At 41.4% G+C, this 15416-nt stretch overlaps 1 protein-coding gene across 9 annotated transcripts in view; it reads left to right on the top strand.

Moving 5' to 3' along the window:
* The window catches only part of SETD5 (SET domain containing 5), a 44983-nt gene that overhangs the window by 9450 nt on the left and 20117 nt on the right, over nt 1-15416 (top strand). For 8 of the 9 annotated variants that reach the window (XR_774607.1, XM_010571429.1, XM_010571420.1 and 5 more), the window contains 8 exons: nt 4608-4756; nt 5071-5188; nt 5619-5728; nt 6014-6260; nt 6467-6538; nt 8934-9197; nt 10069-10389; nt 11925-12167. Coding sequence is in view for 8 of the 9 variants with exons in the window: in XM_010571429.1 (XP_010569731.1) it covers nt 4608-4756; nt 5071-5188; nt 5619-5728; nt 6014-6260; nt 6467-6538; nt 8934-9197; nt 10069-10389; nt 11925-12167 (1524 nt within the window). In the remaining variant the exon portion in view is untranslated. Of the gene's footprint in view, nt 1-351; nt 497-4607; nt 4757-5070; nt 5189-5618; nt 5729-6013; nt 6261-6466; nt 6539-8933; nt 9198-10068; nt 10390-11924; nt 12168-15416 lie in introns of those variants that run through there. The other variant, XM_010571473.1, reaches the window with a different exon arrangement.

The raw sequence follows: 15416 nt of genomic DNA, 5'->3' as shown, positions 1-15416 counted from the left end.
GGGGAGGTTGTGTGTGTTTGTTTCTCCTGGCTCATGTTCTGTGGGAAGCTATTTTAAAGAACCTTTCAACATTATTTCAATGTTTTGGATTATTATTTGGACTCTGGTAACTTTCAAATGCTGTACAACTACAGTTGATTTTAGGGAACTGTCTCTCCCTGACTTTTCTCTTCCAAGATGTGCAATGATTGGTGTCATGCCAGCTTTATGAAGTGCATGTAGAGAAGGAGAAACAGGAAAAGAATGTGTTTGTGTGGTGTATGTCCTCCCCGCTACTTTCTCAGCTGATGTTTCATCTGGTCCGTGCTTTATTGAACAGAGAGCAGCATTCCCACTCAGTTCAGGCTTTGTGGGGCTTCGTTGTCCAGGAGAATGGAGATAGGGCTTCCTTGTCCAGGAGAATGGAGATAGGTGCAACTGAAAAGGATGGGCTCCAAAACAGATGTGGGGCACCTCTTCTGTAGAATGGAAGTGGAGTCAGAAACCTGAATATCAGGTATATATTTGTGCTTGAATCATTCTTGTTTGTATCAGCTGACTCACCGCTCTGTGAAGTTCACGTGCTCCCTCCCACTTTTCCCTCTGCTTTCATGTAGGTGAAGCACATCAGGCAGAGCACAGATATTGCCAGTAAGGGAGAGTGCAGAAAGAGGACTTTGGACTCAACTTCCTTCCACTCTTGCCTCTAGTTCTGCAATAATAAGACTTCTGTGGGGGTTGGGGAGAAACACTTCTACTTAGCTATGTGAGTAGCCTTCCTAAAGAGAGCAACTGAGGAAATAGAGGGAAGAAAAAGTTCTGCCTCTCTAGAAATCTTAATATTTCTGAGTCTAAATGTAAACTCTTCTATCTCCTTCACATGAGTTTTAGGAAAAGTCCTGAAAGAAGTAATAAAACATGCTGTTTCTTTTTATTACCTTCATAAAGTACAGAAGGAAGACGATTATAAAAGATATCATACATAAACATGCTTGTTCTTGTCATGCTCTCTTGCCCTCTCCCTTGCCTGTACAGACATAGGTTTTCCCACAGGGTAAAGTGGCCAGCATTCCAGATCAGAAGACTCCAAAGGCCATGTATTCCAAAGAAACAAAAAGATAGAAAGTTGCAAAACTTCATAGTGAGCTGCAGTTACTCTAAACAAGCTGTAGGTAGGTACCTATCATTGCACCTGCTGGGAAAGTGTAAAGGGACTTACTGGCTTTGTAGTTCCTCTGGATACTGAGGAAAGACCAGGTGGCTGTCCTGGGCTGCTGCTTGTCAGCCCTTGTGTCCTTGTTTTCTCTGCTCAGCAGATGGCTGTGGAGTGTTGTGAGGAGGATACCCTGCACAGGTGTGGAGTGCATGGTCTCTCATCCTGTGCTTTATATTTTTGTTCCACTCATTTGTGTCATCTTTGTTAGACAAACTGAGAACGTTTGTTGGTTTGCATCAGTTGTCTTTTAACTAGGTGTCATTACTGGACGTTAAAATAGTTTTTCTGGGAGATAAGGAAACAGGTACTTTGAGCTAGGAGAAAAATTAAGGCAGTCATGTCAATATGCAGATGGCAGCTGTGTGTAGAAGATGGGTATCATAACTGCTCTATTTGGCCATGAAGACTTGGAGACAGGAGAAAGGAATAAAAATAAAATGTTGTAGATGCCCTGCATACTCTCACAGTTGAGAGGTTTTTGGTTTGGGTAAACAATGATGCAAGTGTATACTTCAAAAAAAAAAAAAAAAGAGAGAGAGAAGAAGAAAGTGTGACCTGAAATCTTCCCCAAGCCAGGAGTAGGGAAAGATGGTTTAAGAGTTATATGTGCAGGATATGGGATTTTGATCATTGGAATGTTTTGGATAAACCAATTCTCAACTGTCCTAGTGATGCAAAGGGAAACTTGTGAAAACATGAAGCTGTTCAGTGTCATGAATAAAATCATCTTAGTGCTGGCTACTGCCAGATGCTTGACAGACTGAAAGCTGTGAATCACTTTTCTGCCTGCTGTTGCCAAACCAAACCCAGGGTCAGTATTTGCCCTTTGTTGCCTCTGATAATTGCTGACTTGAGCTCAAACCCCTGATTGATTTCACATTCTGAAGTGAAGAGCAAAAGGGCCTTTATAAAATAAAGCCACTGAGTATTATGCAGATGTTGCTTTGCAAACATATCAGAACAGTTTTGTCTGATTAGCAGTCAGCAATCCCTAGCCTATGACATGAATAAAATCATTTGTTCTTTTCACACATGAAAGCATGGCAGCTAATCCTCTTCATATTTCTAAATTCAGAGAACGAAAACAAGCTGATCTGGGGTCTTATCAGAAAAGCTATGAGATCATTCCTGTTTTACTAAACTCAGATAATTGTTAAGTTTTACAGATGCAGAGCTTCTCTTTCCTTCATGGGCTCTCTTCTCCTCCTACCACCCCACCTTATCCCACCTGTGTTCCCCAAGCTGTTTTCCAGCATCAGGTGAACAGTAATACAAGTCAGTCATGGGCCAAAGTTGAGAGTGAAGGCTACCAGACATTAAACTCACATCTCTGAAAGATACTAATAGAATTTGATAGAGTTGTAGAATAATTTAGGTTGGGAGTAACCACTGAAGGTCATCTGGTCCAACCTTCCTGGGTAGAGTCAGCTTAGATGAGAAACTGATTGTAACAACAAACAAGTGGTAGTATAGAAACAAAATTATTCAACTGGAGACATGCTCGTGTCTCAGTCCTAATTTATCTACTAACTTCAGATACTTTCTCCTTATCTCCTTCTGTCACACACTAACAAATCTAATCCCATTTATTTATTCTTTGTTACCACAGTTGGATAGTACAAAGTGAATCCAATGTTTTTAAAGTAATTTAGCCACTAGTCTTGGTAATGTAAACAGTCTTGTCCTACAGTTCACTTTTCTGATCAACAAACCCATGATAAATTAGGGCCAGCAGTGTGGCTTCTTAGTCTGGAAATAACATGTTTCTTTTATGCCAGTTCAGTGGACTTGGGGAATACTCTGTGAGCTCCTATCATGACCCAAGATATGAAGAGATGAATGACACCCTGCAAGGCTTTTCAGAGCCTCCAATACGTACATGCAGGTTTTTCCAGTTGCTGGCAGATACAGTGGTATGAAAAAGAGATATACCCTGTAGGCTTGATAAATGTAGCACTGGATATATCTCTTAAAAGGAGATCTGGAATAGCAAGACCACTACTCCTGTCTGCATAGGTTTCAAATGAATATTTTTATAAAGCTATATTTATCCTGGACCTGAGTGAGAGAAGTCAACACATGGATCTTAATTTACTGGCTGATCCAAGATCTGCAGTATAATGTCATATTAAAACAATGAAAGTCATCTTCCCAAAGAGGTTTCATTCAGAGCACAGTCAAGATTGCTACCAAAAAAAAATAAAATCTGTGGTTCAGTTCTTTCATATGGTTAATACGGAGGGTTTTGTTTGGTTCCCAGTACTGAGTGCTGCCTTAAGGCATTAACTTTATTTTCACAAGGTTAGAATGTCATGCATTCTGTCGCTGTCCAGATTGAGCCCCTTCTTAAGCTAATGTGATTTTTATCCATTTGAGCAGACTGTGCAGTAGCTGTTTCTAACAAGGCAGTTTTATCAGGAAAAGTTGGGAGCTTGCTTTTAATGAAATCTTATGGTTTACTTCTAATTTAGATAGAAGACTGTCATTATTACTGAAGTAAGAACACTTATGCCTCAATTCACTCTAGAAAAGTATCAAAACCTGATCCTTATGAGCAGTGAATAGCATGCTTAGGAAAGAGCAGGCATAGCTCTGCCACCCATCTTCATGTAATTTTTACTTGCAGAGAGGTTCAATCTGTTAAGCAAGAAAAGCACTTTGTTTTTATGGAAGAAGTCTTTCCTATGCCCTAGTGCTTATAATATCCCTTCCATTATTCTGTAAAATGTGTCGTATTTGGATGTCTGTGCTTGAAGAAAGTTGTGGTTTCATACTGTCAAGACACATTGTTGTGAAAATCCATTGTAACAGAACTGTAGACTTTAACGTAAAGAAGATTCAGCAAACTGTCACTACTTAGTTAAAAATTTATTTCTTAATTTAAAAAAAAATAAACGAACAGCACTAGTTGAGCAGGCAGATGAAGAGAAGTTTCTGGATGGAGATAGAAATTGCCAGTTTAAGTCTTTGGCCTGTTAGCTAGAATTTACCATCCTCTGTAGAAGGAAAAGGTTGTGTTTTTTCCTCTGAATGTGTGACAACCCACAATTTAGGGAAGATTTGAGTTATTCTGGCTGTGAAAGTGGCCCTAATTGTAGAGCAGTTCCCTGTTAGCAGCAACTGACAGGTCTGGTTATGCCTCCTAGCTGCAAGACTGAAATACTTGGTCTGATTTGTGAGACTTACTTTTGAAGGAAAGGAATAAATACTCTTTGCTTTTGATAAATATTATCAAGGACATTGGTTTATTACTAAACTGTTACAGAATAAACAATATATTTGCCTGGCAGAGTTTCTACTCTAGAGTGTGTTGCTACTAGAGTAATTTTTCTTTTCATGTAGGTAAAATATTCTTCATGAGTTAGAGGCCTTTGGTTTAAATTCTCATATTTTGCTCTGGTTTTTGTTACAGCTGCAGCTGGGAAGGGTGACTCGTGTTCAGAAGCACCGGAAGATCCTGAGGGCAGCAAGAGACTTGGCACTAGATACCCTCATAATTGAGTATCGAGGGAAGGTTATGTTACGACAGCAATTCGAGGTCAATGGGCATTTCTTCAAAAAGTAAGAGTACTATGAAGTGATTAGTATGAGAGCATCATGGCACGGAGACACTAGTGTCTCTATGGGGTAATGCACACTTACAGGGGCCTTGTCAGCTGTGCCATCCATAGAAATGTGAAATCAAATATACAGCCTCAGCTTGATGCTCTGTTTATGGACCAAAATCCTTTGTTAAACTGTGATGATGGAAGTGCGTAAGTGTCCAGAGCAATAGCACTGATGGAAGCGCTGCTTCCAGTGAAGTGAGGGATACCTGTTATAAGTGCCATGGGAATCGGGTATTTTGGGATTGAGACATTCTGTTACTTCTCCAGGCCATATCCCTTTGTGCTGTTCTACTCCAAGTTCAATGGCGTTGAAATGTGTGTTGATGCCCGCACCTTTGGTAATGATGCCAGGTTCATCAGGCGTTCCTGCACTCCAAATGCAGAGGTAAATTCTCTCTTCACCATCACTGTAATTGCAAATACATGTTTTACACAGGCTTAGTGCCTTCCCTTTTTATAAATATTCAAACTTAAAATGCAGTAAATGGGGTAGATTCTCTGCATCTCTTGCTTGTTTGATGGTTTATACTTGGAAGATGAGAAAGTTTGAGAACACGATGTTTTTCTTTGGAAGGAAAAGGTTTCTTTTATGGCTTTCCTTTGGCTGCAGAATGATAGTTAGGGTAAGCAGGTGGTAGTAAGTGGAAAAGCACAGGATGAGACAAGAGCAGTGAAGCAGGCCTTTTCCCTATGGAGAATTTAGGATAATTATTCATGGAATAGATAAGAGCTACTTCGCAGAAGGAGGCTTCCCTCTTGAAAGTAAGAAGTGCAACTTGTGGAGATGTTAGTTTCTCTCTACTTTGTTTAACAAGGTTCGTCATGTGATTGCTGATGGGATGATCCACCTGTGTATCTATGCTGTTGCCACCATTGCCAAGGACACAGAGGTTACCATCGCCTTTGACTATGAGTACAACATCTGGTGAGTCCTTCACCTCGCCCAGGAGCTCTCCACTGCCCTCCTGGACTGGACATCTTCCTCCAGCCCTTTCCTCGCATTCTACATTTTGCTCCGTTTTCTACTGAATTGCATTTTCCGGCTATTCTGTCCAGTTCTGCTGGCATATTCTACAATAGAGGCCATAAGGTAGCCTGCTGTCCTTGCTTTGGCACGTGGTGAGATGTTTAGTAGGAGATGCATTGAATGTCTCTGTACAAGGGTTGAGAAATGAAGAGTGACACAAATTATGTTTGTGTTTTGGAGCAGCAACTATAAAGTGGACTGTGCGTGTCACAAGGGGAACCGGAATTGCCCTGTGCAGAAACGTAGCCCAAATGCTGCAGAACACCTACCTCCACCTGTTTTAGGCACACTGATTGGGGCAGAAACACGCCGGCGAAAAGCTCGTCGAAAGGAACTAGAAATGGAACAGCAGGGCATTGCATCAGATGAGAACAGCAGTCAACAAACGGAGGAAGTTCCTGAGGGACCTGCAGCAGTCAGTGACAATGAGGTAAAACCCTTGACACTTTGTTATATGTATGTTTTTATTATTCAGTGCTGTGGAATCTGATCCAATACAGCACTGGGATCTTCAGAACAGAAACTGTAGGAGGCCTTTTTTAAACCTTTAGTACCTTAGATTACCCTAGGCATCTTGATAACTTTAAAACGGTACCAGATTTTGTCTGACATACTAAGTCTGGGCTTCTCTTTCAGGTGGCAGAGAAGGAGGAGAAACAAGAAGGGGAGAAGGAGGAGCCTGTAGATGAACAGGTCCACAGCCGCCGGGCAAGTACCTTTCTCAGTCTGGGTATCATCCCCCTTAGGACTTGCTTCATGCAGTGACCAGCATGTCCAGTTGGTTATTTCACTTGTTTCAACACAAATTCCAACTGTCAGTGGTCTTCAGTAATTTGATTAAAAAAACCAAAACCACCAACAAAAAAAACAACCGAAACCCCCCCAGATTGACTCCACATAACAGGATTTATGTTAGAGTACTGCAGATTAGAAGGTATACGACAGGTTTGTTTCCTGATTGAAAGGTTTAACTGTAACTTTCAGGGCTATTCTATAGTCTAAAACATACCATTAACAAAACAATCAGCACCAGATTCCAAAAAGGTAGTCGCACTGTTTTTATGTTCCTGCTGCCCTTTCTTATTGCCAGTACAAGAATTTCTGGAGCCATATAGAATCATATAATCATATAATAGTTTGGGTTGGAAGGGACCTTTAAAAGTCATCTAGTCTAACCGCCCATGCAAGCGAGCAGGGACATCTTCAACTAGATCATATGATGAACTGGAACCTGATTTTTTATTAAAACGTGACACGTTTTGCTGTGTTAGGTTTGTTGCTGTGTGGGAAAAGGGTAGGATCAAGTGGCAGAAGTTAATAAGAGGGGTAGACCACCAACAGCGCTACTGGCACAAGTCAACAAAATTTGCTGTGTTCTTTATTAGGAGATCCCTCTGTGCTCCTAAATCATTGTTGTCTGAATCAGTCTTCTTGATCAAAATATTTCTTAGTGCTCTTGGATCTTTGATAACAAAGTCCCTTCTTAGCTGCCTTCGATACTGAGTAGAGCTGGGTTTTTTTTCTTGTGCTTCTTATGGCACCTGGGATTACCCCTTGGATTAGAATGTTTTATGCATGTGAATGGAGCTGTTCTGGCTCTACTTAATACATTAATTTAAAAAAAAAACAAACAAAAAAAACAGAACAAAGAAAAAAACCCAACAAAACAAACAAAGACAACCCCAAACAAAACAACCAACCAACCAAAAACCCAAGGAGGAAAAAAAGAAAAAGTGCTCCCATCCTTTTACCAGCCAACAAATGTAGTGGAGCTAGGAGTTCCCTCAAATACCTTAATCACCTGTCTTTCTCTGATTGGAGATACAGATCATTTATGTGTAAATTTCCTGAGAATGCTTTAAAAGTTAAGATAGTGCAGCAAATTGCAGAGCCGAGGGCCATCCAGCAGAGTGATCCTTGCATTATCTCATGGATTTTTTTAGAACAGACAAGATAAAGCAGTCAGTTTCTATTGAAATTTGAATAAAAGCAGTCATCCATCAGACTGGCCTTTAAGCTTGGAGGGAAGATTTCATTTTAATGCAGGGAAGCTGATCTCTTTCTGGGACAGTATAATTGAAGAAGACTAAGTGAAGTGTTAGTTTCCCGTGAGCCTGTAAGCTCTGTTCCTGTACGTTGCACCAGTTAATCTGCTTTAATGAGATTCAGTTTTCTATACTTGGCACCAGGTAAATACCTGTATCTATAGTTTTCCTAGTCTCTAATTCTTTGTGTGTGTATTGAATATTTTTGAACAGAAAACTGTAAAGGCCAGGCTGCTGTGATTGAGTACTGCCGTGTGCTTCAAAATACTTTATCCTCCATGACAAGTCTCAGAAGGCACTTGACACCACTTCTTAAAAAATTCACTTGATTCAGCCTAGGTTTTGTCAGTCACTGCAGCATTATTGTACTGGGCCTTTTACATGCATAATTACCAATTATTTCTGACACAGCTAGGTGATAAGATTTCCTGTCCTTTCTGTTTACCTAATAAATACCTTTGTTTTGCCTCTCTGTTCTCTCATGTTCTGTTTTTCTTATCCACTCTGTAAGCTGCTTAGACAAGAGCTTTTGTTTTTGAGCTGGGTGATCTCTGGACGCCAGGAAGGAATCAATCTGAATCATTTTAGTCAGTTTGTGTGGTGTGTTTTACTTGCTGCATATTACTGATTCACTTCTGTTGCCTTTGGCTTCTGTTTGCTTCTGGTCATTAGCGAGTAGTTCTATTTGTTTCCAAGTTGTCTCTTCACTCTATTTATTCTTTTTTATGGTTTTTAGTTCTTCAAAATTATGCTTTTCCTTGTGGCTATTTTATAAATATAACTCCGTAGTGTCTAAGTGGTCCTATTTAGGAACAAAGTCTAGTTCTTCTAGTTACTCTATGAACACATGATTATGTTGTTGTTATTCTGGGAAATTTGCCATGTTGAAAAATGCAAATATCTGAAAAGAACTGCTTCTCTCTGTCCCCTTTCTGGCTCTTGTCGTTGCTATTTGGCAGTTGTTCTTCTTCCTGTGCTGCATCCCATATCTGTTCTTGCCTCCTCCTCTTTGTGTGCATAATTTGCAGTGCTGACTTAAATTTACTCTTGTGTTCTAGTCCCGGGAAGACAGGAAGGTAGAAGCCATCATGCACATGTTTGAAAACTTGGAAAAGAGAAAGAGGAGACGAGAGCAACCATCAGACCGTAACAGCACTGATGCTGAAATCAGCACCAATTCTGAAGCTCCTGAGCTGGAGGAAATAAAAACAGAGACTCCTGAAACTGAAGATGGAAGTTCAGCACTGAGTGCTGCTGCTCCAAATGTTTCTAACAGTAACAGCAATACTGGGGTGAACACACGACGGTCTTCACAAGTAGTGGTAAGATGAAGATAGGACTGTTTAATAGCTTGTACCAAGCTCCAGATGCAGCATACCCGATCATAAGATCGTTCAGGTTGGGAGGAGCTTCATGGGGTCTCTAATCCATTCTGCGTCAGGCAGGATCAGCTCTGAGGTCAGACCAGGTTGGCCAGTGTTTTACCCAGTCTTGTCTTGAATACATCCAAGGATGGAGATTGCACAGCCCCTCTGGGAAGCCTCTTCCAATTCATTACTGTTCTCATGGTGAAAAAATTGTGCCTTTTATCTAGCCCAAACCTCTCATTTCAGTGTCTGTACATTGGTGCACCACTGCATCTTGGTGGCTTCAGTCTGGATGTAGGAACACTGCTATTAGGTCCCCTTAAGTCATCTCTTCTCTGGGCTGAACAAGCCTAGCTCCTTCACCAAGTGGGCCCCTTCTGTACTAGTGTGAGGTTAAGTTGAATGCGTAACTGCAGTGACTGAGGAATTCTTTTGCTTTTTCTTTGGGTTTTTTGGCCTGGTCTACTTTGGATGCATGTGTTCCCATTATATGGTAGGGTCCAGATGCTTGCCTGGAATGATACATGTCAACTCAGATCAGGATTAAGAGCAGTTACCTTGAGACAAGTGGCAAGTTTCATACTGCTGCTTTCTTCCTTAAGACCAGTGTTCTGGCTGATCCCTTTAAGAACACAGCAGACAAAAATATAATGTGCCAGTGTTTTAGAAGGGCCCTCAAAGCCATCTTATGAGCCAGTACAAACAGAGTCCAACCAGATTTTATGAGTCAGGTAGTGTCAATAAATAAATCTCAATCCTTGATCCTGTACGCAGAGAAAAAGAATACTCTTAGAGGTGCTCGGACTAATGACAGTTTATATTGTAGGATGCTGTCCCCGAAAAAACAGTTACTAAGCCAGCTCCAGCCAAACCCTCCAGACCCCGACCGAAAAGTCGCTTCTCTCGATACCGGACCAGTTCAGCACAAAGACTGAGAAGGCAGAAACAAGCCAGTTCCCAGCAAGCTGAACTCGCACAGGCTGTCCCAGAGGAAGGAAGCACTGCCAGCTTGGTAACCACAACAGATGTCAGCAATGTAGAAGGTCCAGGAGAAGGCAGACAGTTGATGGGATCTGACCCAACTGCTATCCTGGCTGCAGGATCTCAGTCTAATCGAGCTGCAGTAAAGTACCCCAAAACTAAAAAGGTAAATATGATTGAGTGCTCAAACTGGAGAGGGGCAAAGAAGGTTTTGTGTGGCCTTTGGGGAGAAGTTGGCTCAGGAGAAACAGTTCTTCAAAACGGTTGGGATTACGTGACTTCGTATTATTTTTTCTATAGTAGCTAAGGGCCCTCATCATGGTTCAGCATCTAGCTGCTCAACTCTGTACACAAAACAATCGGAAAAAGAAATTAGCTGATCTTTACAGCAAGTCTACATAGACCTTAGATACCAACAGGGTGGTACAGGTGCAACAGGAAGGATCTCACTTTCGGGTATGGCAAAGAGTCTAGAAAGAGGCAAATTATACACCTGTATATGTGTATGTGGGGAAGATACTGCTTCCAGCTTGAGGGGCTCTGGGAGACAAGGGTTGGAAGGGCTTGGCAACATAAGGAATTGGGTGATGAGGCTGAGGCCTGGGTGAGGGAAGCAAAAAGCAGATGTTTCAGTGCTGGTGTGGAGGGCAACAAGAGGCCTGGGAGACGGCTGGCAAAGGCCATGAGGACAGCAAGCTGTTTGTGTTGTTCTGCAGGGGAACAAGGTACTAATAGAAATATGGGGAGAGCTGATGTGTTTGGATCTATGCATAGTAGGCTAGCAAAAGCTTTTGTCAGCAGTATGCAAAAGTGGTTGTTACGACTCTGATGCAGTAGCTGTCATTTAAAAACTAGATGCTGATAGTTTGGGAAAGAGCACTAGTGTTTGGACCCAAAAGAGAGGATGTTTATTCGAAAAGGTTGGATACATATGATCTTAAGATGTTTTCCATGTATTCCCAACTGTCAACCAAGAAAGTTACCTTAAATAAAGCAGCATAGAGATGTAGTGAGACTTGCTTGAAAAAAACACCACCTTGAAATAACCAGGGTGTTGCATCTTGTGAAGGATGGTAAAACAAAGGTTCTTTTGTGTATACCAGCAAGAGAACAAAGAGAGAAAAATGGAGCCATTATGGACTAAAGATTAGTTGGAATTTAAAAATAAATTTAGAATGGCATAAAAATGTTTGGTGTGGGAATCAGTGGCAGTATCTTTTTGGGATGGGATGGGATGGGATGTCAGGCTGGGGTGTATTTGTTTAGGACAAAGTCAAAGAGGTTAGCTTTCATCTTAGAATTGAAGACCAAGAGGGAATGTGACTGTGGACTACAATGCACAAGCTGGGAGGAACTTGGAAAGGAAAGGACGAAAAATAGCAGAACCTAGTAGGCAGCTGCCACGCACTGGGCATAAATTAGCCATTAATACATTTAGACTTCCAGCTAGAAACTAGTTTTGAACAAGGTGATCAAGTTTTGGGAGAACCTTCTGTAAAGCTGGATTAACTGTTGTGCCTCTAACAGATGAGAATTGGGTTTGATGCAGGAAGTCCTGGCTGTCTTCCTTCTTGTTAAGGAGGAAGGGAGGTTTTAGCATGTGGACTGATCTGAGCATTGCTTCCCCATATGCCTTTGTGCCATGTTACCTTTCCTCTTCACCTGTGCTAGTTGCACTGACGTGTGTGTTTTCTCCTTCAGTATCTTGTTACAGAATGGCTGAATGACAAGGCAGAAAAGCAGGAGTGCCCTATTGAATGCCCTCTGCGCATTACTACAGACCCAACAGTTTTGGCAACTACCTTAAATATGTTGCCAGGTCTCATCCACTCTCCGCTGATTTGTACCACACCTAAACACTACATTCGTTTTGGTTCACCTTTCAATCCTGAGAGACGTCGAAGGCCCTTTCTGTTGGATGGAATTTACAGTTCCTGTAAAAAGGTATGTTTGCTCATGTCTTACTTTCAGGGGCTATATACTGATCAAACTCTTACTGGCACCCTTGCAAAGTTGTTGTGTCCTCTTTGAGCCTATTTCCATGTATTCCTGCTGAGCTGGTCTTGCCTGATGTGTTGATGCAGTCTCCAGACTTTGACTGCTGACCTTCTCCTAGCTGGGGTTCAGTCTTCATACTTACCTTTTACCATGGTAGAACTGTTCTGTGACTCTCCTCTTAGAAACATGTACTTTCAAATCTGTAGTGGCTGTTTATTATCCAGCATATGCGATTCAAGGAGTTTTAATTGTTGCATATGTTACTACTTTCACAGTCAGAGGCTGGTTGGCATTGTGGGGATAGGACAGTGTTGCAAAAGACCTGAAGAATACAGTACCTCAGTCAAGATCCATTGTCCTTGGAGAGCCTTTGTTGTTTAGCAAAGCTTTGAGTTTGCCTGTTCACAAGAGCAAGTGCACAGCTCTTTGTTTGGGATCATAGACTGTCTATCTACAACAGATACTTGTGGCTGTGTAGGAAGCCTGAACTGAGCGAAGCTGAGGACTTCATTCCTCCAGTGATGGTATGTGGCCAGTAAGTGCCTAGCATTTAGCCATCCACAGGGAAACAGAAGTTCAGGTTAGTTTGCTCAGTCAGATTTTTATCAGAATCCATCTTGCCTATCACCTGTCAGCTTTGCCTAGGGGCTCTTCCTGTTCCTGTGTGATTACCTGAGAACAATTTTATGGAAATCCTTTCTGGTCTTCCAGTCTTGGTAGCTTTCGAAGTCAGGTACCATGTCCTGGTTTCTTTGCCTTCCTTTGAGGGAGTTTTTCCAGAAAGAAGCTTTGGACTTTTCTGTTTCCACCTTCAGCCAATTTGTTGTCATGCCCTAACAGGCACCTACAAAAAGAAGCTAAGGGTCTCTTTTGGGTATTTTCTTCATAGGTAAAGCTCTTGATGGTTCGTATGTACTCATATGAACAAAACCATGTTTGTTTCCTTGTGCCTGGGCAACCTCCCCATGCATCATTAAGCTGAGAATTGCAAGGTTCAAGCTGCTTTTTTGAACCTTAACAGTGTCTTTGAGCCTCAGGGAAAAGAGAAGCACCCAGAGCAAAACTGGCAGAGTTATTCCAAGTTCTCTGCTCGGTGCATTTGCTCTACAACTAGCCAGCACCCTCGCAATTCAGTGAAAACTGTTGTCATGCAACAAGTCTTCCAATCTCTTGCTATGTTTGGCTGTTTTCTAGTCATATGATAATTCTTACAGCTGGAGAGGGAATGGACTAGTCTCACTATGGATGACTTCCATTTAGTCCACATCTTCCCTGAAGCTGAGTGCCCAAAACTGGATGTTGTGTTGCAGCTGGGGCATTTTCAAAGCAGAAAGTTGCTCTGTGTTCTGTAGCCTATACCCGTTTTGTGCATCTCACTATGACGACTGAGTTTTCTTTGACATGTTGATTTAGATTTGTGTTCAGTTCATGATTTACTATGTATGTTAGAACAACCCATTAGTTTTTGAGCTTGTAATTTTAGAAATTATTGTTTCTGGCTTTATGTGGTACTTTGTTCTAGCCTATGCTAAGCTGCATCCTGGTTTTCCACATCCATTTCCCAGTTTAGTAGGAAATCTTGAATACTGTCTTCTAGCATGTTCTTGTTTCTCCCAGGCTGGCATCATCTGAAAACTTAAGTACACTACCTGTTCCATTATCTAAATAATTAATAAAATACTGAAAGTTTCTGTGTCCCGAACAGATGTTGCAGAAAGTAATTTGTTAGATTTCTACTTTTTGAAAGTAAATAACCAATAACTGTTGTAGTAAGGGGTTTCATCCATTTTGCAGGAGTTCCCCAGATTTTTCATGGAAAACGCTTGGTAGCATTAGGTGTTTTTATCACTAACAGTCTGGAGATGTAGAAAAAATCTCCTTCTCATGTTCAGGAACATTTAGAATACTCTCACAGGGAAGACCTCCTTTTCAGCCAGCTGAGGTCTAAAAATGGTCCAGAACTTGAAGACATTGCTCTCTCAAGACCTGATCTTTCTGTCTTGTGTGCTTCTGACTACTCAGTCAGAAGGCTGATTTATAAAGGCTGTTGAAATAGATCACATATTTTCTTGGATTGTCAGCAGGCCTCTTCCTTAAACTACTGAGGACTGTGCCAAAAAACCTCAGCTGATGATCTCAGTTTGCGTCCAAAGCATGCCAATGTCTGAACCTCGCAAGGAAACTGAACTGTATAACCTGCTCACATTAATCACACATTGTACAGTGACTTGGCTGTCAGATCAGATGCTGCATTTGAGGTAGCAGTGCTCCAGACTGGCTGGCACTTCTCACTTTTCCTGGTGGCCACAGTGGAATCCATTGAGTTATTTGAACAGAGAAGAAGCGTCTGCTGTACAGTAGTGAAGGCCATCAAAATAGATCCTGCCACCTGCTCTTCATCCTCGTATTGAAGTTTTCACTTTGAGGATTGTGGCCACTGAGTTACTGATGCACTTTCGTGATAGCTTTGAGGAATCATAAGACATATACATGTATCTCTAATAGGATACCTATTGCTGGCATGCAGATGAACTGTGGATTACTGAAAGGTAAACTTACGATTTTAAACCTCTCTGGGAGAAGCAAAGGCTGGTAAAGCAAGTCCCTTGGGTAAACTACACAAATGCAAGTTACTGTTTGCTTTTTTTCAGCAGTTTGCTGTCATTTTACTGAATCACCTGGGTGTTCTTCCTTATATTGTGGCAGTTATTTTTTATAGTGAAGTAAGCAAAGGTTTCCTGCCTGCCACCAGGAGTCAGTTTGTATCAAGATAAAGGGCTAGCACACCCACTGCAGCAGCTGATTTGCTGAGACTTCAATTCATGTTCACTTGCATGAGATGTGAAACATTCTTTATTGTCCATATTCAGAAGACCACTGTGACTTTTATCTCTTTTATTAGTAGCTGAAGAAAAGATTTGCCTTTATTATTCTCTTCTGGGTTTAGCCCCCTTGAAAACGGCTGCTTGCATTTTATCAGATTTTTTTGCTCTTTGTTTCTGGCAGCAAGCACAGTCCTGGAAGAATTGTTATGTGATTAAACTTAGCCATTTCTCTGCTGGAATTGTTAGAGCAGTATCTGTGTTAAGCTGTAATATGCCTTAGTGGAGCAGGGGGACAGTATGTTTGTGCTCATGGGCAGGAAACAGCTTTTTTGCAAAAACCAGGGGTTTAAGATAGTATCATATTTATCTC

The sequence above is a fragment of the Haliaeetus leucocephalus genome, unplaced genomic scaffold, assembly GCF_000737465.1.
Source record: "Haliaeetus leucocephalus isolate CR32 unplaced genomic scaffold, Haliaeetus_leucocephalus-4.0 Scaffold2, whole genome shotgun sequence".
Taxonomy (NCBI): Eukaryota; Metazoa; Chordata; class Aves; order Accipitriformes; family Accipitridae; genus Haliaeetus; species Haliaeetus leucocephalus.
Note: the sequence above shows the minus strand (reverse complement) of the source record. Positions and strands in the feature narration are given on the sequence as shown.